General features: G+C 32.6%; 1 protein-coding gene across 2 annotated transcripts in view; it reads left to right on the top strand.

Annotated features, from left to right (window-relative positions):
- Positions 1-25,079, top strand: part of CSMD3 (CUB and Sushi multiple domains 3) — a 580,968-nt gene that overhangs the window by 325,307 nt on the left and 230,582 nt on the right. For both annotated transcript variants that reach the window (XM_066334988.1, XM_066334980.1), the window contains 6 exons: positions 2,082-2,264; positions 3,414-3,740; positions 10,408-10,602; positions 14,782-14,920; positions 19,726-19,913; positions 22,361-22,549. In XM_066334988.1, the coding sequence (XP_066191085.1) occupies positions 2,082-2,264; positions 3,414-3,740; positions 10,408-10,602; positions 14,782-14,920; positions 19,726-19,913; positions 22,361-22,549 (1,221 nt within the window). The remainder of the gene's footprint in view (positions 1-2,081; positions 2,265-3,413; positions 3,741-10,407; positions 10,603-14,781; positions 14,921-19,725; positions 19,914-22,360; positions 22,550-25,079) is intronic.

Below are 25,079 nucleotides of genomic sequence, written 5' to 3'. Positions count from 1 at the left end.
TTAATTAATTTAAATCCATTATTCATACAACATTTTGTTCAACTTGATTTTGTTTATGAAAGTAAATTCAGTATAAGGCTATAGATGTAATCTCTCAAATACACCAATCACATAGAATAATTTTCCAACAAGCTCATGTAAATGATTTTACTCTGCCTAATAATTTTTTGAATGCAGAACCAGTTCCTTTAAGTCCTAAACGGAGTAGTTTTGGTCAGCTATGTGTCTTTTCAAATTTGAGAAAAAATATAGAAACTCTTGTCTAGCTACATCAGAATAGAAACCCCAAAAGAGGGTAAAGTATGTATAAATACATTTCCTGCCTAGTATATATTATTTGAGAAAACTATAGTAAGTTATACGATATAGCCACTTGCTGGAGAACTAGTTTATAGAATACATTTGTTTATAGAATATATTTGCTTTCCCAAATGGAATATGAGATTACTTAGACACTTAGAATAATATTAATCTACCAGAACAGCCGAGGAAAATCTTGTATTTCTTTGGCAGTTAAAAACTGAGCAGTTCAGTGGCTTTGACATTAACAGTCCCACAAAACTTGAAGACAGGAAAGTGAATTTGTGTGTTCTTTGAGATAGCTTATGTTTTTTCTTCAGGAAAGCTGTAGGGTTGGTGTTTTGGGAGGTTTTTTTTTGTTGTTTTGTTTAGTTTGGTTTTGGTTTTTTTTTGTTTTGGTTTGGTTTTTTGTTTGTTTTGTTTTTGTTTTTGTTTTGTTTAGGTGCTTTGTTTGTTTGGTGGGTTTGTTTTGTTTTGTTTTCTTCCTTATTTTTTTTTTTGTGGTGTCAAATAAATCTGTGAAATCTCAGGATAAACTGAACCTGTTTTTTCCTTTTATAATAATGAATTATATCAATCCTTTCCTGGAACTGTTTGGAAAAAACCCACAAATAAACCAATCAGAAGTGTTCATGTGTTTTTGTGCTTTTCATTAGATGGTTTTCTTTGTTTGCTTTTGAGTTTTCTTTATCCAAACAGAATAATAAAGCCTTTCAAAACTCTGTGGAATATTTTTTTAAATAATCTTCAAGTCCTTTTCAGTTTCTTGTTAAAATGGAATGTTCTTTATTTGCTTCTTGTCACATTTTAATTGTATTTAGAATTTTAATACCTAAAAGCTTTGAGAAGTCAAGTGTATGCTGCTGAAAATATAACCCTAGAAAAATTGAGTTAAAATCAAAACACTAGCTGTTTTTTTCCCTTATACTCAACTACCATATGTGGGAATGTGAGAAGGAAAAAAAAAAAAATACTACAAGACCTTCAAAGAGAAAACCTCAAACTATGGTACAGGGATGTTTGTTGCTATCATTATATGTAAATTTCTGAAGATTCTTCCATGCCTGTAGCTACTGAAAGTTCAAAACAGGATGTAGCTTAAGAGAATATCATAGCTCTAATATTTGTAGAAATAGTAATCATTCAGGTTCCTTGCAGTTAAGACTACTGAGGTAAAATGTTACTTGACTATAGAGTAATTATTTTTTGCATATGTTTACATAATGTATGTGTATATAATTTTGTATATATATTTATGTCTAGTCTTCTTTTTACTGTGGGCAATTCTTTTCGTGTCACAGTTCCCTTATTGGCCATGTCATCGGTAACCCAGTTTGAACTGAATTGCAATATGGACAGTGTTTACACATTGGGGAGCTGGTCTCTGTTTCTGCTTTTAAGATTTCATGTTCTACTGGTAGTATTTCATGTAACAATATTGTTGTTTAAAATTTTATGAAATAAAATAGGGTAGAAATATCTTTCCTCATATCCTTTAATTTTCAACTATTTTATAAACACAAAGAGTTCCAATTTTTCTAATCCTTGTTTGTGGTTTAACAGTAGCCAACAGCTAAGCCCAACACAACCGCTCACTCATTCTCTCATGCAGAATTTCCTCCCTAAGAAGCTGAGGTATAGAATCAGACTCAGTGGTGCATTTTGACAACTGTCCTCACATAGATGATTTTATTTTACTTAGAATTTTCTTTGTGTCAGCATATACGTGCAACAAGTTTGTTTAATTCTTATATAAATAAATTCCTTATTTATTTCAACAGAAATTGAAAAAGAAAGCTGTGGAGATCCTGGAACACCATTGTATGGTATTAGAGAAGGGGACGGATTTTCTAATCGTGATGTTTTAAGGTTTGAGTGTCAGTTTGGATTTGAATTGATTGGAGAGAAATCAATCATTTGCCAAGAAAACAACCAGTGGTCTGCAAACATACCAATCTGTATTTGTATGTACCAAATATTTTCTTCTTATTATTTTTAAAGCATTGTGATAAGCTTTACTTATAGATAATTATTTGTGTGTTTGATTTCAGAGTTATTAAAATGTAATTAACTCTCCTGATAGGATGAATTTACTTTTTTGGCATGTTTTCCTAATGTACATGCACAAGGGATAGGTTCTAAAATTGCTAAAACTTTTTTTTTCTCTTATACCAACTCCTAAATCAATTCTCTTTATGTGCTTTGATATAGTTAGTGGTTTATTATTGGCCCTTTTTGGAAGGGTTCTGTTGATTTTATGATGTAAATTATGTATGATACAATTTTGATAGCTAGTCTTATAAATTAATATATCTCCTCAGATTAGAAATTGCTGATTGGAATCAAGAGTTTAAATTATTTGTATTTTCCCCATGTATTTTATATAAATACCTATTTGCACTAAAATTATCCTAAATATTTACAGCTCTCTTCCAGTCACATTATATAGCATAAGTAAAACAACTGCATTATATTGCATGTTGCATTATATAGCATAGGTGTATACAGTGTTGTGATACTATTTTGTTGGCAGCACCTTTTTTAACTTTTCCAGTAAAATAGTATGGATCAAACATACTCAGAGTGCAATCAGTCGTTTTCATCTCTGCAACTCAACTTAACATGGCTTAACTGTATTTACTGAATATAATACATTATCCTGATAACAACAAAACCTCTCTTGTCTCTATGAGGCTTCTTAATTTCTGATGCCTCTGTGTGAACAACAAATGATAAGGGCACTATTGACTTTCTGCCCCTTCAGTGTGCTCAGTGGGAGGTCTGCTCATCTAAGCAGCTTTCTACAAGAGAAAATAAGTGGTGCCAAGTGATTGTTATCAAGGGTAAATTGTAGGGACTGCCATGGATTTCCAATGCAACAAATATGTTCTATATTTCTTCTGGGCTCTGCTTGGGAGATAGTTTTATTGAAGGGATTATGAAGATTGAAAAAAAACCCCTTCTTTCCAGATTCACATATCACCACAAATAATTAATTATTCAATTGAGGTACTCAGCAAGTTCTAAGATTTCTTGCAAAAGCTTAGCACTAAAACAGTCCTTATTGAAGTGTTTTATTCTGTTATCTAATTTAGCTCTCCTTCTTTTTGCAGTTCCTTGTCTTTCCAATTTCACTGCACCGATGGGAACAGTTCTTTCACCTGATTATCCAGAAGGATACGGGAATAATTTAAACTGTATCTGGACAATAATTTCAGACCCTGGGAGCAGAATTCATCTCTCCTTTAATGACTTTGACTTGGAATCTCAGTTTGACTTCCTTGCAGTTAAAGATGGTGACTCTGTAGATTCCCCCATAATTGGAACATTTACTGGTGCTGAAGTTCCTTCCCATCTTACCAGTAATGGTCATATTTTACGTCTGGAATTTCAAGCTGACCATTCAATGTCAGGACGTGGATTTAACATCACTTATAACAGTGAGTAATTGTATCTTTTTGTGTGTGTGTGGTTTCGTTTTCAACATACATTCTAGGAGATAGGCATAAGTATTTAAAAATTATGCCATGCTAAAACACTTTCAAGTAAATTATATATACCTAAAAATTCCTAATATTTGTGGTTGCGTTATTGCCCAAATACTGTGCTAGGGCTGAAAATACATGTACTGTTCTCACTTACCTTTAGATATCATTGTGATAGGAGTGTTTGGCAGACTGACAAATCAGACCAGTTCAAAATTGTATGATAGGACTTTATTAAAGTTGCTGACAACTCAATTTGTGCCACACCATATTAATCGCCACAATTGCCTGTACAAAACTGTTGTTCTTGAAAACTCATATGTTCAGCTGTGAACATATGTAATATCCTGGAGCTGATGGCTGCAACCTTTGCTAGCTCCTAGTCACTGCAGTTAAGTGAGCAGACATAGGAGCTCTTTGATCAAAGCACAAGAAATAGGTCTTTTTTTTCTTCTTCTTCTTCTTTTTTTTGCTGTTTTACCTCCCTTACTTACTGACCACCTAAGAATAGTTGAAGGTGATACCAAATATCTTCTCCAGTACTAAATACCATTAGTGTTTATTCAACTTTTTGCTTCTAAAACTGTTGCATTTCCTCTGAAACACATATGAATAGCGGCCTACCTTGCATCAGTACCAAAAAATTTGGTATTTATTCCACACTAAAATCTAGACAGGATATATTCCCAGCTAGTGCAGACATGTTGATACAAGGCCACAACTTTCCTGGGAACATATGCAAAACTAAATTTTGCCACTCCAGCAGTATCCTGAAGTATTAGACTTGCTGCTATGTGCACAGCATGGTAGGAATAAGAGAGGATCTATTATAGGGGTTCATCATACCCTTCAACCAGAGCTTCTCCACCTCATCAATCCCTCCACATCTGGATATCTGAATTTCTTCTATCTTTCTTTCTGATGGGGGTAGCAGAGTTTTCCATGCCAAGAGATAGAAAAACATGAGCAAAATACAATAAATATTTTGATATTCCCAAAATGTGATGTCATGTGTAGTTAGTCCCATTCCTGTCTTTTTAACATCTGAGAGTATATATAAATTCCAGAGGCTTGCTTGAGATGTAAGAGAATCTACAACAGCATTATTTGAAGTAGAGCACATCTCTCACTCCCTGTGTTACCTGCTGGACTGTATGAAAAAAATTACTTTGTTGTTTAGGGTTTTTTTTACTCTAAAAAAACCTTAAACTAACCCTTAAATTGAAAAGGAAATTAGAGATTAAGTGAGGCTGGTAATTGAGAGACCCAGACTTCACATTTTTCTCAAATGAATGTCAATAGTTAATATTATTTTCATAAAATTTCAAGGACTGAATTCCCGTGTGGCTGTTTACTTTTCTCACATCATCTCCTACCTCTCAGTCTTTATTTTCCTTTTTATTTTTACTTTGGTTTAGGTCGTCAGTCTTTCAGAGAATTATTTATTAAAATCTACATTAAACATTGCTGTCTGAAAAGGAAAGAGATAAACTGACACCAGATTATTCTGTAAACATTTTTCCTGATACTGTCTTATATTTCAGCCCCCTGATACATCCTCAAATGTAGAATGTAAGCATGAAGAACATGTGTTATCTTCTTACTGGCTTTTATAGGTACAAGTCGTCATTGTGAACAAACCTTTGACTGGTAGCTACATATCTCAGGACTGTAACTAAATATTGGAAAGTCAGGGGTTATTCAGATCTACTGAACTATGAAATCAGTTATAATGAAAATGAGATATTGAATCCCTGTTTCTTTACAGAAGTTTTAACATTTGCTCTTTATTGTCTATTGTCTCATGTCCTTTTAACATTTATAACAGTTTTCTTTACTTTAAAGTTTCATTGTGGTGTGCTCAATGTTGCCAACCCTAAATCTAGTGATGACAAAACCAAAATCAGCTATTGGAGGATCTAAGGTGATCTTCTAGGATAAAAATTACGGCTGTGTATAATTAGATTTACTCAAGTCATCCCATTTTGCACAACTTAACAAATATAGGTCAGTTAATGTAGAACTTATAGTAAGAATAAAAGATGGAGAAGATTAGCATGGAATGCTCCTTATATTTAGATCATATTTTGAAATTAACTAATTAATCAAACACTGTCAATATTTCAGATTTAACATTCCAGTGACACAGAAATATGCTTATCTGTTGTGGTGCATTTTGGACTTTACCAAGTTTCTGCATGTTTTGTTCTTAGTTTTATAATGATTTGTTCCATGTACCTCATGTTTTAGCCCATTATAGCCAGGAAAAAAGGTGAAAGCTCTGAGAGAAGCACCACACCGCTGCACTTATCAGATAAATTCTGCTTTAAGAAATTTGTAGACTTCCTTGGGCATGTAGTAATTTGATCATGTCATTTAAATTATGCCCCAATAATATCAAGTGATACAATTTTAATTTTAAAAAGAAACAAAAATCCAATATTAACTTTTACTAGTGTTATAATGAAACCATTTAACTCTGAAAAGAATTTCAAGTGTTTCACACATTCGAGCACTTTATGCTCGAAATAAAATGTTTTTATTTCTTTTCATGGGTGTGTTTGTGCATGTTTATTAAACTCTGTAGCTAAAATCTACTTAATGAAACCAAAAATATCTCTAAATAATGTCTCTACTATTTCTTCAGTAAAGACAGCTGCAATCTGACAAATTACAGAAATAATCTTTCCATACGAAATAAAGGCCAAAAGAGATGATAAAAAGGAGTGAATAGAATTTCACACTGTCCTAGCATTTATAAACCAAAAGTTAATTAAAAATACCTGTTTTCTGCTAACACTTCAGTTGATATATTCCAAAGCTATCAGTCTCTTTTTGCCCCTTTCAAGAGTAGAAACAGTATGTTACACAAACAGTATGCTACAGTATGTCTTGATCAATCTTTTCTAATAAGAATGTAAGCTAGCAATGTAAATAACTGCATTGATTGTTGAGGCATAGAATGGAGAAGAATAAAACAGTTACTATTACATAATCTGATTATTTAATGGTATTTCTCAGGAGCAATTTTAATGCCATATTTATTTTTATTACAGAAACATGAGTGGTCTCAAATAATTGCTCTCTTTCCAGTGAAATTGAACATAAATCTAACTTTTGTTGGAATTGATCAAAAAATTAGATTTCAAATGTGTCATCTTTGAGTTACTACATTAAGTCTAACAGAGATTTCCTATTTAGTTGAATTTTGGGACTAGACCATAGAAATACGTGACTTGGAAATGGATGATACAGAGAATATTCCAATAAGCAAAGGAATAGAAACTCAAAAGGCTGTGATTTTCTGCTGAGAAAAGGAGGCAGAAGAGTGTTTCACAAGATGCAGCAGAACACAGGAACATAGCAACCTAAAACTGGTTTAAGTTGCTATGGAAATGCATACTCACACCTGATTCCTTGTTTTCCCTTTATATCCCAAACCCAAGAACTGTTAATGACACTCTAGTGCCTGTGAAGATATTTATAAAGTCAGTCATCCCCTAATCCTGCCTGTAATAAGCTATATGCATTGAACTACTCAGTTCAAGGGAAAGCATGAGCCTTTTATCATAGTTGTGACTTCTCTATGAATGCTTCACACTTTATATATAATCTTTGTTTAATTATGGAGAACAGAACTAGACACAGTATTAGATATAGCCACATAGATTACAAGCAATGAATTTATATAGTCTCTTCGTTTCAGTATAGATTTCCTAGCTTAGGTTAGAACAGACAAAACGCACACAAAGTGCAGTGTGACAACTGAAGCCATGGGACAGAGAATGCATATTTACTTCCTGTGACAGAGAAGTTAATGCAGAGGAAACTCAAAAGTTGCTAGGTCCTCCATGAGCAGGGATTCCACAAACCAGACTCATGCTAACCTTCCTTTGGGCTGAGGTGGATAATAAGTATTTTGAGGTGGAGACCATCTTCCAGTTTGCTTGATTTATGCTAATTGTGGACTTCTTTTAGATTTTCCTCATTGATTGGGGTATAGGAAGTGCTGGGAAAATATGTTTGAATAAGCTTAGACCTGCTGTTTCTTTTTCTTTAGATATTTTTTCTTACTGTTTTCATTACAGGTATTTAATTGTGTTAGCAAAAGCCTTATGAATTACATAGCAGCCTGACAAAGGTCAAACTATGGGCTTCTGACATCAGCCTAATTACTCCAGTCATTTCAGCTCAGTGCACCAAGACATGGACAATCCCAGATGATGGGTTTATATCTAAAGACTGATTTATTGTAGTTTATTCCTCTGTTAGAGTATATTCATAAGAGCGTGTTTTTCCTTCCTGTTCCCTCCTGTTGCTCCTGCCAATTGCTCCTTTTTCAGTCTCAGTACTTCTTAAGCTAGAATTCTTCAAAGTGTAGTGTACTAGAAAGAAGTATGAGTTTACATGTGATGGTACTGAATAAGTCATCGTTTGTTTACATAGCTTTAAATAGTCTTTCACAATAATTTTTAGTATGAAATATTTTATTATTTTATATTCTCTTGACTTTTGGTGTTTTCTCTGATATTTTCTTCTGAAAGTGCTACCTTTACTTCAAAGCTATTGCTATACTTACCAGTTAAAATTCTTGGTAGGGCAATCCACCAAAACAATTAACTGTGCCAGTGGACCGCTCCTTTCTAGCCTTATTTGAAAGGACCTTTCAGAGCTGGCTTTAGATGAGATGAGTTTGGATTAGCAAGGTACCTGCCTTCCTATCTCATGAGATCTCACTTCTGTGTTTTTGTTTTTTAATGCATATTTTAATATCCTTCTGTGTTAATAGCAGAATATCACCTTTGCACTGATCTGTGATTATATTTCCTGGTATTTTTCCAGATACTGCTTAATATACCTGTACAGTCATGGTAGTTGATGAGGATAATTGCCAGGAAAACTGGATCTCCTCTTTACATGTAATAGTTCATAAGGAACTTTTCAATGGTTTCTTGATTTGTTGATGATTAGTAAAATATTAATTAATTATATATCCATGTGTTCTTTTTCTTTTCAGCCTAAGGCTATTATTTAATATTAAAACTCCTCCATGAAGCTTTTTAGAAGTATCAGCAGATGGAATTTTGCTCATTGAGTAACGTCACTGTAGCCAGGCTAAGCTAATAGAGACTGCTGTTGGTCAGACAGATTGTCTTTCACTATCTTGCCTCCCAAAGTCATTCTATGCAGTAAAATTGATCACATAGGAGCAGCAGTGGCAGCAGTTCCTAAGCTGAAATGCAGAACAATGAATTGATTTTTCAACCTTAATAAACTGGCATCCCACACAAGCAAGCTAAACCTGGAGTCAACATTTATCTACATTTATAGATAACAATATTGAAAATCCATCTCTGGGTTGTCTGAAAGTAGTAAGAAAAACAGACAATCAATGCCTTCCCTAAATGTGATGACTGTGAACAAAGAATTGGAAAAGTTTTTGTAATTTCTCTGAAAAAGTATGGGATTGCAGCACTTTTAATTCCATCTTTGAATGATAGACAATTATTCAATGAAAGCACTGTTTCCATTCCAAATATATATGGCATTGCCCAAGTCAAAATGTTGATAAATTAATGCTTTCTCTTGTCTGTTATTATGATTTTAAAATATCTCTGTAATGGAACATCTGAGTAATCTTTCTGCTAAGTTGTTGAGGTATTACTTCTTCTTAAAAAATTCATTAGGGGATTTTCATATGTTTTGTCTCACAGACACATCTAAAACTGGAGGGAAGAAAGGGGAAAATAATCTTTTTAGGACTTAGTCCTTTCTGACATCTCCATATGTAAATATATTTATGAAGCTACAATTTACAGTCATCACATATGAGGAAGGTGGATATTCTCACCAAAACAATCAACATTTTAAAAAAAATATAAGATGTATGTATAGTGTCCCTCATCAATAAAACAACAAAATACAATAACTAACAAAAACATGTCATTTAATGATCTATGACTTTGCTAATTTCTGTTAGGAAGATTGTCTTTCTTCTCCAAAAGTAAGGTATACTCTGCAGTAAAAGACATGAACATTGTCATAGTATCTACATGTGTACAGGGAAATTAAAATTTTTAAGTTTATGCAGACCTAAACTTGAAGTGTTCAAAGTTTTAAATTTTCTTTCTTTGGTCAACACAACCCTTTTTGTCACTGTCCATCAGCTCTCAATACAGGAAACCAAAGTAACTATGGTAGGATCGAGCCCCTGAAGGTCAGTATGGCTCAAATGGTATGATGATGAATTACATATACAAAAGATGAGTAAACTTTCTGTATCATACATAGATGCTTTCCCTGCCCTTCTGAGAGAACATTCTGTCTCATTTTAAAATTAAATAGGATGAGTGTTGTTGGAAGGGGTGAATGTAGCCATTGCTGAAATCTGCTAGCAGCAAGCTGTCCAAGCTAAGATCCATGCTGGTGTAACTTCATATTTTCAGCAATTATTTATATTGTTTTGCATTTTCTGCTGTTAAACAAGTTTTTGTTTCTTTTTTCCCCTTCAGTTTCCTATTATAAATTGTTTGTTCTTACCAGAAAACAAAATTTTTAAAATGTCATCTTCCTTTCAAGATTTCTATGTCCTCTACCACTTTTCTTTTTTTCTCCTAAAAAGCATTTGGACATAACGAGTGCCCGGACCCTGGAGTGCCAATCAACGCTCGGCGTTTTGGTGACAACTTTCAGCTGGGGAGCTCAATTTCAGTTATATGTGAAGAAGGATTTATTAAAACACAAGGAACTGAAACCATTACGTGTATGCTAATGGATGGAAAAGTCATGTGGAGTGGGCCTATTCCTAAGTGTGGAGGTATGTATAATATTTCTAAATCAGGAGAACTTGATGTAATGCATTTCAAATTGTCACCAAATGAAGTTGAGATCTTTTGCAAATGAATAGTACAAAACTTCTGTTACTGCTGATACAGTATTAGATTAGAATGAAGATGTTGATCTCTTCTGGGTTTTTTGGTATGGTCTTTAAAATGGTTTTACCTCTCTGTTGCAGTATTTGTGTTTCTTCTTTCCACAGACTAGACTGGGGAAGACTCCTAGAAATTAATTTTTCTTTTTTATAGAAATTAGGTACTTCTAAAACCACCACAGTGTTATGCATATTTTCTTGGACTTGTTTGTACAAATTGACAGTAAAATATAATCTTTGCTTCATTACATTCTAGCATCTTTGTACCTAAAGAAGGAAAAATTAATTCAGCTGTTTGTAATGACTAAAAATAATTTAGTCAATGATAATGTACTCTCTGGTTTGTTAGCTTTTACTTTAAACAACAGTTTAGTTCTTATTTTCACTATGTAACTGCCTTCCTGACAAAATTTGAACAATTTTAATACATTAGTAGTACTGCTTATAATATACTTTGCATTCGTGTTTACTTTCTGTGATTATTGTTTCATAGATATAAGGTGTGTCAGTTTCACTAGAGAAGATAGGCTATAATACCTTTACTTTATTATAAGGTTCATGGATCTGTACAACATTGCTAATAAAATATAAGGTTGCATAAGGTTTTCAATGTTATATTAAAATCTTAAATTACTGGGAATATTTTTAACTGTCAGTCCATGCACAATGATAATCTGATCCATAGGTGGTCTGAGACTTTGAGTGGAAAATATATTGGAATGATTGAATATTGAATTAGATGGCTTTTTTCAGCTAAATATTTATTTAAAATAAATATTTTTAAAATATAATTTTTGGGTTTTTATTTAAAATATTTAAAATAAGTTTTTAAAATTCATTAAAAAATTGGAAAGCAAATGAAAGGATTTTTAAATTAACAGTCTAATTTGGTCTTTTAGGATGTTCAGAAGTTTTATTGGCTGTGTACACATTTGTCTGTTGAACAGAGTTGTTTGATATGTTTAAACTCATAATTTTATTGTCATATATATCAAGTCAAAGGCACAGGATCCATATACTGACTGGGAATGTGACTGTTGTGCAATTTTTCTTAAACTTCAGAAATTACTATTTACAGGAGAGAGATATTTAATAATCTGGTGCGGATGTATAGGGTCAACACTCTCATTTTTCAGGGCAATCCTGGCTAGCCTCTGCTGAGACTTCCTCCCAGCCCTGCCCACAGCCCAGGATTCTATTTCAGCTCAGAGAGTCACTTCATTGTCACCAACCCCTTTGCTGTAACTAATCCAGTCCTGTTCTGCTTTCTCAGGTGGAGCTGGGTATGTCTGTGAAGGCACTAACTGAGTGTGTGTGTGTATGTGCATATGCACAAATGATCATCCCTGGTCCCTGTGTCCGTTTCTTTAGTGAAGAGGTCCTGCTTATTCTGCTCCCCGATGATTTCAAGTTTGGGATTCCTGTCCTCATGCCTTTCATCTTTTATGTGTGAGGGTTATATGAAGGATTTTCCCATAATCTGTTCTAATATTGTGCTGTTGTACCCATGCTGTAGCTAATCTTGGTCTTCCTGCATAACTCCTGTAAGGTTTATTATCCTGTCATTCTCTAGAATAGAGAGAGCTCTAGCTCTCTCTCTAGCTAGAGCTAATCACTCTAGCATTAGTGATAAGCTCTTAAAAAAAAATTTCAAAAACTATGAATCTACAAGATGTTTAGTGTTTATGTGAATAGCCTGTTATCCTAAAGATTTTTTCCATGCTCACATATGGAAATTTCCTGTTTGAACCCCTGCACCTTGCTATACACAGAAAGAAATACAAATGACTTTGTGAGAATTCTTAGATCAGAGTAAGATTATCTTTTACTATTTGAGATAAGCTTGTTTTTGATAAAGAGATTCTACTTGGTGACCACCATTAGTTGTGTTATATTTCTAGAGTTTCATTTTGAACACATGAACATTGGGTATGAATCTGTCAGACAACTATCAAATAGGACTATAAGAAAGAAGAAGGGATTAAAATCAGTGTAAAAAAGGTTAGGGAAACAGTCTTTTGGCATAATGACTGGACAGTTTTATTTCCTAAAAAACAAGGCTCTTTAAGATAAGCTCAGCTATTCTGAAAGGAAGTACTCCTGGGTTTAGGAAATCAGCATGTAATGGTGAAAGTCAAACAAACAAACAAATCCATGAAATATTTATCTGCAAAGAGCCATAATCAAAGGACAGATAAGAAACATTTTGTTTAAGGAAAGCTGGCAGAAAACACTGCTAAATAAAATTGAGAAACTATTCCAAAATTTAGGCAATCTTATAGTGTGGATTATTTTTAATGCACTATTCATAGGAATATTTTTGTAATAGAGGTTTGGAGCTTTTTGTATTCTAAATTCAATCTCTGTTATGAAAATTTGGTGCAAATATGGAACTTTGTACAAGTTTAGTAATACTGTACTGTAACTATGGAGTGTACTGCCTCAGAAAAAGGCCATCTGGTTCCTATTCTTGTCAATATATTTTGTAGTTTATAGGCTCCATATGTATTGTGAATATTTTAAAGTGCTTACATACAATAAAATATAGATATTATGGATGCTCTAGAGTTAACCTTTTGAGGTAAATATGAGTTTAAATAACTTATTGTTCTTGTACTGTTTACTGAAGATAGTATGAAAATGAGACTTTAAAATAAAAGATGAGAAACACCTACTTTATATTCATCAGTGACTAAAAAAAGAAGTATACATCTACATATTTAAAAGTGTTTGCAACATACTGAATTGTGAACTCTGTAACTTCTAGAAACTCTTTCTTTTCCCTACAGTAGGGCAAGAGAGAGCATTATGTCCTAAAATAAAAACCAAAAATCCCAAACCAAAAATTAATTACAGCAATTAATCATTTTAATATAGGACCTTGGTATTCTCCTGAGAAAAAGGAAGATCAAACAAATGTGTAATAATTCATGGTCTTCAATTTGAAGTTGTGTCAAAGAGAGCAAAATTAAACTATTTTTTTTTTGTAATGGAGAAGTTCCAAATAATATAGACAACTATATGTATTGTTCTACTTTGTCAAAATGAGCAACCAAAACGTTTTGCAGGCTCTGCTAGATGAAATGTAATACATAGTCATGTTTTTGTCAGAAAATGTTGTATGTTTTACACATTTTTAGTAGAGACACTGTCTTGTCAACAGTACAGTAAAGACCTTTCCAACTTCTTTGTGATATACAGTGATATACACAGCTGTGACACTAACTGTGACATAGCTTTTGTTTGGTTTTGTTTCTTGGAGTAGCCTTGTATCCGTAAAGGCCACTGGAACCATGGTGTTATGAAACTCTTTGGTGCAGCCTTCTCTTCCTCCAAAGTAACACAATTCTGCTCTCTGTCTAAATGGAAAAGGCCCTGGGTGTCCTGGCAGACACCAAGTTAGACCTGTGTCCTTGATGCAAAGGTTGGTGGTATTCTGGGATGGATAAGACAAACTGTTGAGCAGGCTGAGGCAGGTGATCTTTCCCCTCTACATGAGTACTGCTTGCAGAAGTATATATTGCAATATCTATATATATTTTCCAAATAAAAAATATCAACTAATTTTGTAAGAATGGTAAGTATGTCTTTTTCATGAATGAGGAATTTGAACTGCCTACATGCCAAGAAAAATATATGTGGTATAACAGTGGATTCAGTGATGTCAAAGTTAAAATAACAGTGCACTGATTTCCAGCTTTAAATTCAGCTGAAATTCTGGCAAGTTTTTCAGGTTTCTCTGCCCACAGTTAAAAGCAAAAATAATGATCCTTTGTAGAGATTATATTTTGTTTATGTTCTTTAATTCAGAAAATGTATTATACACAGAAGAATGCGGTAGAAAAAAAACCTTTTTCAGAATTATTTATTTCATAATTTTAAGCTCTTAATTCAGTTATGTCCATCTAGTTCTGAACACCACAGAGCCTGTCCACTTTGAAGCAATTTCATCTTCCTGCAACTAGGTTTTCAGTATTTGTTCATTTGAATTCATTTGAAAGCAATAAATATGAATTGCATCTAATGAATCTGTACTATTTACTTTTCTCTTTGTTTCATTTTTAGCTCCTTGTGGTGGCCATTTTTCATCTCCAAGTGGTGTAATCCTCTCTCCAGGCTGGCCAGGGTATTATAAAGATTCTTTGAATTGTGAGTGGGTGATAGAAGCTGAACCTGGACACTCTATCAAAATTACATTCGAAAGGTCTTGGCTAATGTTTTTCTTACTTAATGTTTTCCAGTTTTTGCAAAGAATCTGGAGCTATTAGCTTTATCATAAAATTAATTTGCATTATCTCTAAAATCAAGCAATTGTATTATCATGCAGGACTTTTGGAAAATCCTTCAGAGCAGATATTATCTTGTGTAATTTCTACTTTGATGGGCTGAAAACCTTTTGAAATTTCTGCACTCTTGCATGTATTTAAGCCTGTCTAGTCCAGTAAAAAATGTTGCCTGTTTTTAAATATTAGCATGTTTCATTTACTTTTAACTATATTGCTATGATGAATTATAATTGCTAAGTTCTTTTTTTTCTCAGAATCACACAATCTTCAACTCTGAAAATATGAATCAGCTGTGAAAACTAAATTAAATGCAGTTATAATTTTGCCCACTCTGAATATTTATCATATCAGCTGAGCTGTTGTTGTGACTCTCAGGATGGAGTTCCCGAGTCCCTTAATTACTGCAGGATTCTGCTTTTGCCTAGACTGATGTCTGTTACTTATTCAAAGGATTGAAATATGCTGAGCACTTTACATTTCTCATGGTAGCAAGGTGTTGGCATTTCATTTGAGCTATTTATCAGAGATCAAGACCAAAAATTGGAACAAAGAATGCTATTCTTATGTTTTAGATGATTTTTAATTGTAAATATTAAAAAAAAAAAATTGATGACAATCCAGTAAAATTGCCACTGATGATGAAAATTATAGTGTACAAAAATCATGCAAGTAATTTTCAGTTGATATTTATGCAGCATGTTTTGACTAGGCCAGCCCACACTTTACTTAAAAGAAGATATTTCTTCATTTTAATACAATTCAAAAGTTGCTTTTAACAAAGGATGAAATTCATATTCTTTTAGCAAAATCTGTCATTCTGATAGGATTTTTAAAACCTTTTGTTAGTACTACAGCTTACACTATAATAAAGTGTTCATGGGACAATATAAACAATCAAAGGACGGGCAATACGTACACTTCAGTTATTTTCTATCTTTACTATCACATGAAAGCTAGTCTTCCAAAATCACTAGTATATCACTTAAAATAATGATTTGCCAAATTTTTACAAATTGGAATACAATAAAAAAATTAATAACTCCCTCTTGCTGAAACTTCTGTTAAATTTTTTAAAAGAATGTTACAATTTCTGATAGTTCATTTTTAATTCAGCGATTCATTTAAAGTACATACTTGATGTGGACAGTAATTTCAAAGTAAAAAGCATATTTATATTTACAAAATACAATGCCAGCTGCATTTTCTTTCTTTGCAGCACATGAGTTTTACTAAATCTGACTCTCTCTTGCATACATTCTTTGTTTTTAATACATTAATGCCTTTACATAAAACTGCACTCTATTACTCTTGTAATAAGTAAGATCAAAAAGAACAAGATGTGATCCCTTTGTATCACAGAGAAAGCTTCTATCCTTTTTAAGACACTTTTTTTCCCCAGTGCTGCTCATTTTTGACACTCTTGTCACTTGTCAGAAATTGGTCTCCGGTACACATATTGCTCAGATGCAGCCCTCCAGAGAGGCCCTAGTAGCTGATGAACGTGTACTCTTATGTATCTCTGTATTATATAGCAGAGATATAGTATATACTGATATATATATATATATATAATATGTATATGTATAATATTATATATACAGTGATATATCTCTGTATTAAAAATACAGCTATGTCTGTTAACACAGATGCACTTAGGTATATATAGTTACATGTCTGGATGCAAAGAAAAAGTTATTCTATAAATCAAATGATGAAATAAAACTGTATCGTGTAATGAAAGAAAACATTTTGTAGACTACTCTTACCTTTTTTACTTACACTTTATTAATTTTCATATAGTTTAAATTTGCCTTCTGAGTCATTTATGCATTAGCTTTTTAAAGACTTATTCTAGTCTTGGCTACCCTTGTTCTGCTGCTTCTGCTTGCAAATTTTCAGCTGCACTTTCTTAAGAGAAAAGGATAATTTTGTTGAAATACACAGTTTTAAAACTATAGCCAAATGACTTTCCTACATTATTAAAAAAACCCTCATATTTTGCCCAGCTTTTGGCCTCTTAACTTTGTCCTGAGAAACACAGATGCTTTTTCTAGCCTTTATTGGTGCAAATACCAAAACTTCCACAATATGTGTGGTTGTTTGAAAGATTTTCAGTTTCTTGGTCAGAGAAGAATATTTATAGTACATGTCTATAACTTTTAAATAATTTTCGGATTTTCTAAGTTTCCCACTTGCAGAGTAGTTTACTTTTAATCTCTCCATCTTCCTACATCTCTCTTACAACACTGGATAGGAGCAAGGTACTGCATTCCATGACTGTATGCTAAAGTGTTCCTGTGCCAAGGAGACAGAGACATGAGAAAAGGAGATCTACAGACAAAGCAAATAAAAAAAAACCTATTAACTTTTGTGCTTTCGGCATGCAAAAAAGAATCTTTTCATATATGGTTATATGACTGTGCATGTAGTTTAAAAAAAATTATTCCTGTTATACAAGCATAACTAAGATAGATAATCTGTTGATATTTTGTTATAAACCAGTATCTTTTTAGGCTCAATTGAAATGACAGAAGTGAGAAATGGCAATGCCATTCTTGATTGTAATGAAGTGTTTATCATGAAGCCTAATTATGAGTATTTAAATGTGAGAGAAGCTGATAGCAAACTACTGATTGGAGTACTAGTCACGTTTGTCTATTGAGCACATACTGTGCAGCAGGAAATCCTGACACTGCATTGACTTGATAAGACTGTCTCTTAGAAACAAAGATGTGTGTTATAAATATTCAGGCACCTTTATCTACTCAAATAGGGCCTCCTAAAAATAGCATGTGTGGCATCTCCTGTGTTAAAACTTGCTTCACGCCTGTCTGCTCATGAGTCCTCCATAAGGTTAAATGTCAAATGGCAATGAGACATCCAGGTTAATTTAACAATAGTGACCAATTGAGTAGGAAGGAACATTGGAAGGGTCTTACATGAGCACAAGGTATTTCTTACTCAAGTTTCCTAAAAGCCCCCACTGTTTTGTCACATCAGAAGGAAAAAATGTATGTAAATACAGCAGATGTGTTGAGCATTAAGACAAAAGATATTGAAGAAAAAACTGATATTAAGCATGACATTTAAAAACTAAATTTAAATTGACTAGTTTTTGAGCCAAATGACCAAGCAAAAGCATTGAACATAATCCCCTCTTCAAATTTGTTTTAATTCATCTCACTTAAAAATAATTCTTACATTTTCTTTCATGGGTGATTATTAATTTTTTTCGTTTTCATATTTTTCCACTGTTTGTGGTGGTACATACAGTCTAAGTAGTTTTGAGAGGATTTCCTTTATGTCTTTGGAGATTTAACTTAATTTCAATTTTACTTGAGTGGTCTATTAGTTTCTTTACATTTATAAGCTTTTTACACCTTCTGACTCAAGGATGCTTTTGATATAGGAGCTAAGAAAGCTGAGCAAGACTAAATGATCTGTTTCCAAGAGTTCTCCTGTGTTGTGTGGATTGCTAGGGAAAAAGAAAAAAAAATGTTGGAAAGAGCAAGTTATTGCCTAGTAGTTTAGCAGCATGCCATTGTGAATTACTGTGGGAACTAACAAAACCCAAAATTTTCAGTTTTTCTGCTTCTAGGATTATTCCACTTCATTTCTGTAACTCCCTATTACTTTAGTTCTGTGCTCTTCTATACGTTATTTAGTGGGAGCAGAACATAGATAAAAGAAAAAACATGTTTTGTAGGTTTACTTTGTCTTTTGCCAGACTCCTTTAGATCTTTAGGCTCAGACTTATGGGACGTAAATACCGAAATACTGAGTACCTCAGTTTATTGGCTTTACTCACACAGTTCTTTGAATGGATTTCACAAAGTTGAATTAGGCATCTAGGTAAACCAGAGCAGTAATTAAGACTATCTAAGGGTCCTTTGAAGATCCTGCAGTTAATTGTTGCCTTTTAGTTCTGAAAAGGTTTTTCAGTAATCCATCAGAGTCCATTATAAAGCACTATGATTGATCTAAAGTCTGTCATAGCAACAAAGAGATAAACCACTGTCAAAATACCAAACAGGTGTTTGGAATTGCTGATACCATCTGAAACAAGACAAGCAAGAAGATGATCTAGCAGCGCTATCACACTCAGCTTTTTCTTGCCAGGGAGAGCACCCATGCTGTATTTAAACAGGCATGTTGTTTTTTAGTGCTTTCTAAAAAAGGATTTTTAGTTGTGGACTTTTTTCAAATACCTTCTATGACTAGTCTGACTGAGTCAGCTAGCACAAAGCCACTGCAGTCAAGAGTCAACTAATTCTATCACTTTTATAGATGATTAAAAGGTAGGAACTCAAGAGCATGAGCCTTTGATGATACAAAGTATCTTGATATTTTTTTCCAAATGCATCAACATGCCCTCCATATAATTGAATTCATTATTCAAAAAAGAAAAATAATATTTCTATAAAATAGCATATGCAAGTGATATTAATCTTTATTGACAAACTGGTTTTAGCTTCTGTTTCCTGCCATACAAACCAGTTCAAGGAGTTTAAATTTATTTCTCATCTTTCTAAGGAACGACCCTAAAATTTTATTATTGTATAAATTATATAGGATAATTAGTATTACTTCATTGATATTGAAAAATAGATGTGTTGAGAAAAAATATTATCAGGAAAGGTGCATAGTTTAAAACTATGGGTTTATTGAATTTTGTTTTAATTGTCTCTTAAATTTGTGCCTCTGTGTGTTTCCACAATTCCAGATTTCAGACTGAGCTCAATTATGATGTTTTGGAAGTTCATGATGGACCAAACTTGTTATCTCCACTTCTGGGTTCTTACAATGGTACACAGGTCCCACAGTTTCTGTTTAGCAGTAGCAATTTCATGTATCTTCTCTTTACAACTGATAACAGTCGTTCCAACAATGGATTCAAAATTCACTATGAAAGTAAGTACCTCTGTGTTGTATTATTTGATTTCACCTCACCTTCAATGTTTATACTAGTGATGTACAAATGTCATCTAGAGTAAATTCATCTTATTTCCCAATCTGAGAAAGATTTAGTAATGTTAAACTGCAAAAGGGTTGACCACTGATTTTATTTATATTTATTGTCATTGATGTACTGCTCTGTGCTTTAAGAATCAAAAGATGACAATAAGAAACAAGTGCCTTTCTCCTGGAGGCTGCTTTTATGTCTTAATATTCTTATATTGTATACAAGTCTTTTTTTGTGGATGTAAAATATGAGATCAGGAAGATTATGAAAATCTAAGAAAATAACTGAATTAGTGTTCTGATTGATGTATCTACAGCTCTAACTGAAGGTATGGGGAAATGCAGTTTACATAATGACCTGAAAATCAAGAAATGCAATTGGCTGATTGTGGATTTTTAGGGTTCTAAAAACCTTCATATATTATTTTTTTCTGACATAAAAATACTCCTATGTACTTATTATAGTCACATAAACTATGCTGCAGAAAGTATTTGTAAGATTTCATACTTTATGAATTATTAAAATTCTTATGTTGAAATGCTATAATTCAATTTACTTTTTGTCTTTCTAGATATAACTTCTGTTGTAATGATTCCTATGTATATGAGAAATAACATATTTACTGTAATCAGTATTTTATTTACTTATTATTAAAGGTCATAGGCACGTTGTTTGTACTTCTACTTATTGGAATTACCACCAAAAAATTTCCAGATGATCTTAATTTTTAACTTTTTTTTTTTTTTTAATTTTCACTATTCCTGACCACTATAAGGATACTAAAACTAATATGCATGGGGGTGATATTGCCAGATAAATTTGGACTGAATGTCAGTGAATGTTAAATTCAGGCTGTTTATTGGAAAGAAAAATCTCTTATTATACCAAAATTATTACCTGTCCTAGCATTCACCCACAAACTTCCATTTGTATCTTCTACATTATGAAAAACTGAGGATTTTTTTAAGTTTTCATCCATTCTGAAGTTTGAAGGAAGGCTACCTTAACACATCAGGAATTCTAGATTAAGATTGCCAACCAAGACCATTAAATTAGAAAGACTACATAATGTTAAATGGTAGAAATTATACTTTGGGAATGTGAACAGCAAAAAGAGGAAATCTGCACTTATTACAAATAATAAACAATTTCAAAACAATAAAGTTAGAAAGGAAGCCTGAATTTTTTAAATAAATAAATTCTTAAATTTCATTATAAAGTCTTATTTTTTTGTAAAACTGATCCACATCCCACAGTTTATACACTAGTGGAAAACAAAAGGTAAATTTATACTATCAGAGAGCAAGGAAAATATATATTTTTAGTATTTGTACACAAAATAAACATTTTTTTGTTTAATAGCCCCTATTTATACACAGAAGTCTAGTATTCATTTTATTTTTGCTTAATTCTTACTTATTTCTCATCTTGTATTATCCAGTACAATCCAATTCTGTTTTCCTTTTTGGGAATACAAACAATAAAGATCAGTGGTCTTATATTCATCATTTCTTCTCCCTTAAAATATTGTATTAAAAGCCAAGATCTTTTATATGTTCTTAACTTTTATGCTAATTAGATCTCTCCACAATTAATTTCTTTGTAAGGAAGGATTTCTTCATGATTTCTGTGTAGGCATAAAAGGGGTAACATCCATTAAAAAAAATCTTACACTGAATACTTCTAATAATGTATTAACTTCAGTATTATTTGTAGATGGTTGGGGTTTTTTCATAATTATTATATAATTGACTTCTTTATATGAGCTTTACATATTAAAATCTCACCAGGAAATAATCTAAAAGGTTTAACTTTTTTAGTATACATTGAAATTCCCTTTATCAAGTCAACTTCTCAGTACTCTTTGCTCCTATTCTTTATCTTCTCAATGTCTCATATATCACATAACACTAAGTATGAGTGTGTTTTATGTATATTATTGATCTATGTAAGTATTTAATATATAAGTAGCAAAAAAATGTAAACAATTTCAGCTATGCTAGCAAGTTTTAATGAGGAAAAAATAAAAGCTGAAAATCAGAATTTTGTGTGATCATCAAGGTTTTTAATATTAGCATCAGATACAAAACCATTTGATGTTATTGAGACAGAATCAAACTAAATATGTTGTAAATTATGGGATATTTTTCTTATTTTTCTCTGCAATAGTGGCAGGATTTGAACTGTGATCCATAGTACCTTCTAAAGGTAACACAGAGAAAAATAGTGGAAAGATAATTCACTGTGAATGTCCAATAATGAAGCCTTCATCTCACAACCATCACAACCAAGTGCTTAAATTATTATTTTTTTTAATCTATAGGCTCTTTATTAACTATTCACTTTTCTTTCTTTTTTTTTTTTTTTTTTTTAATTTTTTTTTTTTTTAATCTAGGTGTAACTGTTAATACTTACTCCTGCTTGGATCCTGGCATACCAGTGCATGGGCGTCGTTATGGACATGACTTCTCTATAGGTTCCACTGTCTCATTTAGTTGTGATCCAGGTTATAGGCTGAGTCATGAGGAGCCTTTACTATGTGAAAAAAATCACTGGTGGAGTCACCCACTCCCAACTTGCGATGGTAAGGATGAACAGATTTAATACAAAACACTTTAAAATATACAAGTTTTGCCAAACTATTATTAGTAAAAATGGGTTAAATGCCAGAGCCTGTAAACCCTATATTTTTTGGAAAGAAAAAGAATAGTTAAAGAAAATAAATGTCATATATCTCTATGATGAGACATATGATCATAAAAGAATGATACATAGTTATTTAATCCTGCAGATTACTGAAGGTATGTTTATCTGAATTTATGTAACTGTGAGCTAACTGATTGCAAAATTTATGTATATCTGATTGTAAAGCACTTATTACGGCTTAAAAATATTGGGGTATGGGTATCTATCTCTGGATATGGGTTGCTGACAAAGAAAACATGAAATGAATTTTGTTTGCACCTGACTCACAAACTTCGTTTACTCCTGTTTCATGATGACATCACTCTGTTTCTAGCTTGACATCCTTCAATCACTATGTAAATTTTTTAGGACCACATTATATGTGGTGATTATTAAACCAGACAAAAGTGGGATTGAGTAAGAGGTCTCCACCATATCATTAAATCTGAAAAATTATCTAACATTTTCAGTAATCTCTTGTAATCTGAATTGTTCATTTTAATACTTTCCCAGTTGGGGGTTATATGAATTATATGTACTATTAAGAAAGTAGATTGTAATGTCCATTCAGTTACATGATTTGAGATGTTTGCTTCTTAAAACAGTTTCCCTCCTTGGAGCATAGTACATGTTTTTGATGTTAAAAATGTTTTCAGAATAATACAACCTTTTAATTCTAGGGTAGTATCTAAGCAGAGAAAGTCTCCTGAGCTTTTATGAGCTACAGAATGTACACAATACTATATTTTTCTAGTACAGTTCTTAGTGTCTCAGGACACTCTTTTGAAAGAAAAATCTGAATGAAGACTGATGAAGAAACTCGCTGAATCATGTGTGATTTCCCATATGGAAGACTATCCATTCCCACTGTATTACTTTCTTTAGAAAATGGTAGGGACTTCCTGAGCCTTCACATTGTTTAGTCAGGAAATTCTTTGTGTTTTTATATTTCAAGAGGTTGAAGGTGTCACTATATGATAATACTCAAAATTTTTGGTGGTAGAAAAGGACATGAATAATCACTTCGCTGAAAATGGCCCTCTGTCTTTCTGCAAGCCCATTTTAGAAAAGATTCTACATCTCTGTCAGGTTCTTGCAACGAAGAATTGCAGGGTTCCCACAATTTGCAGTCAAGGGTACTATGTTTTGCTGAATAGACCACAAAGCTAGGACATGTTTTCTAATGGTGGTAGGCAGTAGATGGTAACCATGTAAAACAAACAGTATAAGAACACTCCCTATGAATACTGGGCTCTGTTGTGAAATGAACTTACATATTGTGATCAGTTTCTTCCTAAAGATGCTGAACTAGCATGCAATTCATTAGGTAAATGAGGTTTCTTTTTCTCCAGAGCACATTGCTAAATGGCAATTGTCCATTCAATAAATATGTTGTAAAGGTAGGATTGAGTACATTTATTCTACTAAATTGAATCAGTTTATGGTTGATGTAATTTTAATTTCATTGCTGAATTTATTCTCTGGTGGAATGTTTTTTAAAACAATCCAGAGACCTTGCACCCCAGGCAAAAAAGGGCATTTGCTAAATGGGCTGTCCTTTGTATAAACTAGGAGTATGGATTTGTTTTAGTCATATCACTAATAAACACATCAGTCAGTATTACTGCACATTCAGAATGTTACTCTGATGGTTTCTGAGGAGACAAATTCCTTTTCGATTGTTCTTCTTGATAATTGCATCTCTTTTTTTTATATTTTTTTATAATTACATCATGTAGTAATGTGGAGACAGACCATGGTAATTGTGGAGATAGGTCACGGCAACTCATGAATGGGTGTGGTTTGAGGAAGTGACTACAAATGGAAAAAAATTAGACATCTTAATGCGAGCTCCTCCTCAAAGTAGGACATGGTGAAGACTGAAATTCTGTATTTTGAAGGAGTGTAAAATAAATTTTCCATCATGTGTTTGATGTTGCACAGATAAGCATCACGAAAAAGCACTGAAATAGATGGTGATGATCTTTGCTGAGAAAGCACCGCTTGTATTGCTTTGACACTATTCCCATCTACTAACTACATATGAGTCACTTTTTACCTGTGTATCTGGAAAGCCCTGAATTTCTTAACAGTAATCACCACACAGTGCTTAACTAAAAAGACCAAATCATATCTTATAATGTCCTTTCTATATGAATACTATAAGAGCATTTTGCTTTTAAGCTTTGAACATATGTGAGGAACCCTATTCTACCTAGTATATGAATTATTGTAGTAATTCCATCAAAAATTACAGGAAAATGAATGTAAAAGTTAGATACCTACTTAAGAGTGTAAAACACTCTTTATTCCCTTCATCATAACATGAAGTTTAATGCTAATAGATAATTCTTATTCATTATTTGAATTAAAAATAAATATTGTCATTCCCCCTGATCTTCATTTACTTAAGAAAATGGATAAATAGA

This window comes from Sylvia atricapilla, chromosome 1, assembly GCF_009819655.1.
Source record: "Sylvia atricapilla isolate bSylAtr1 chromosome 1, bSylAtr1.pri, whole genome shotgun sequence".
Taxonomy (NCBI): domain Eukaryota; kingdom Metazoa; phylum Chordata; class Aves; order Passeriformes; family Sylviidae; genus Sylvia; species Sylvia atricapilla.
Note: the sequence above shows the minus strand (reverse complement) of the source record. Positions and strands in the feature narration are given on the sequence as shown.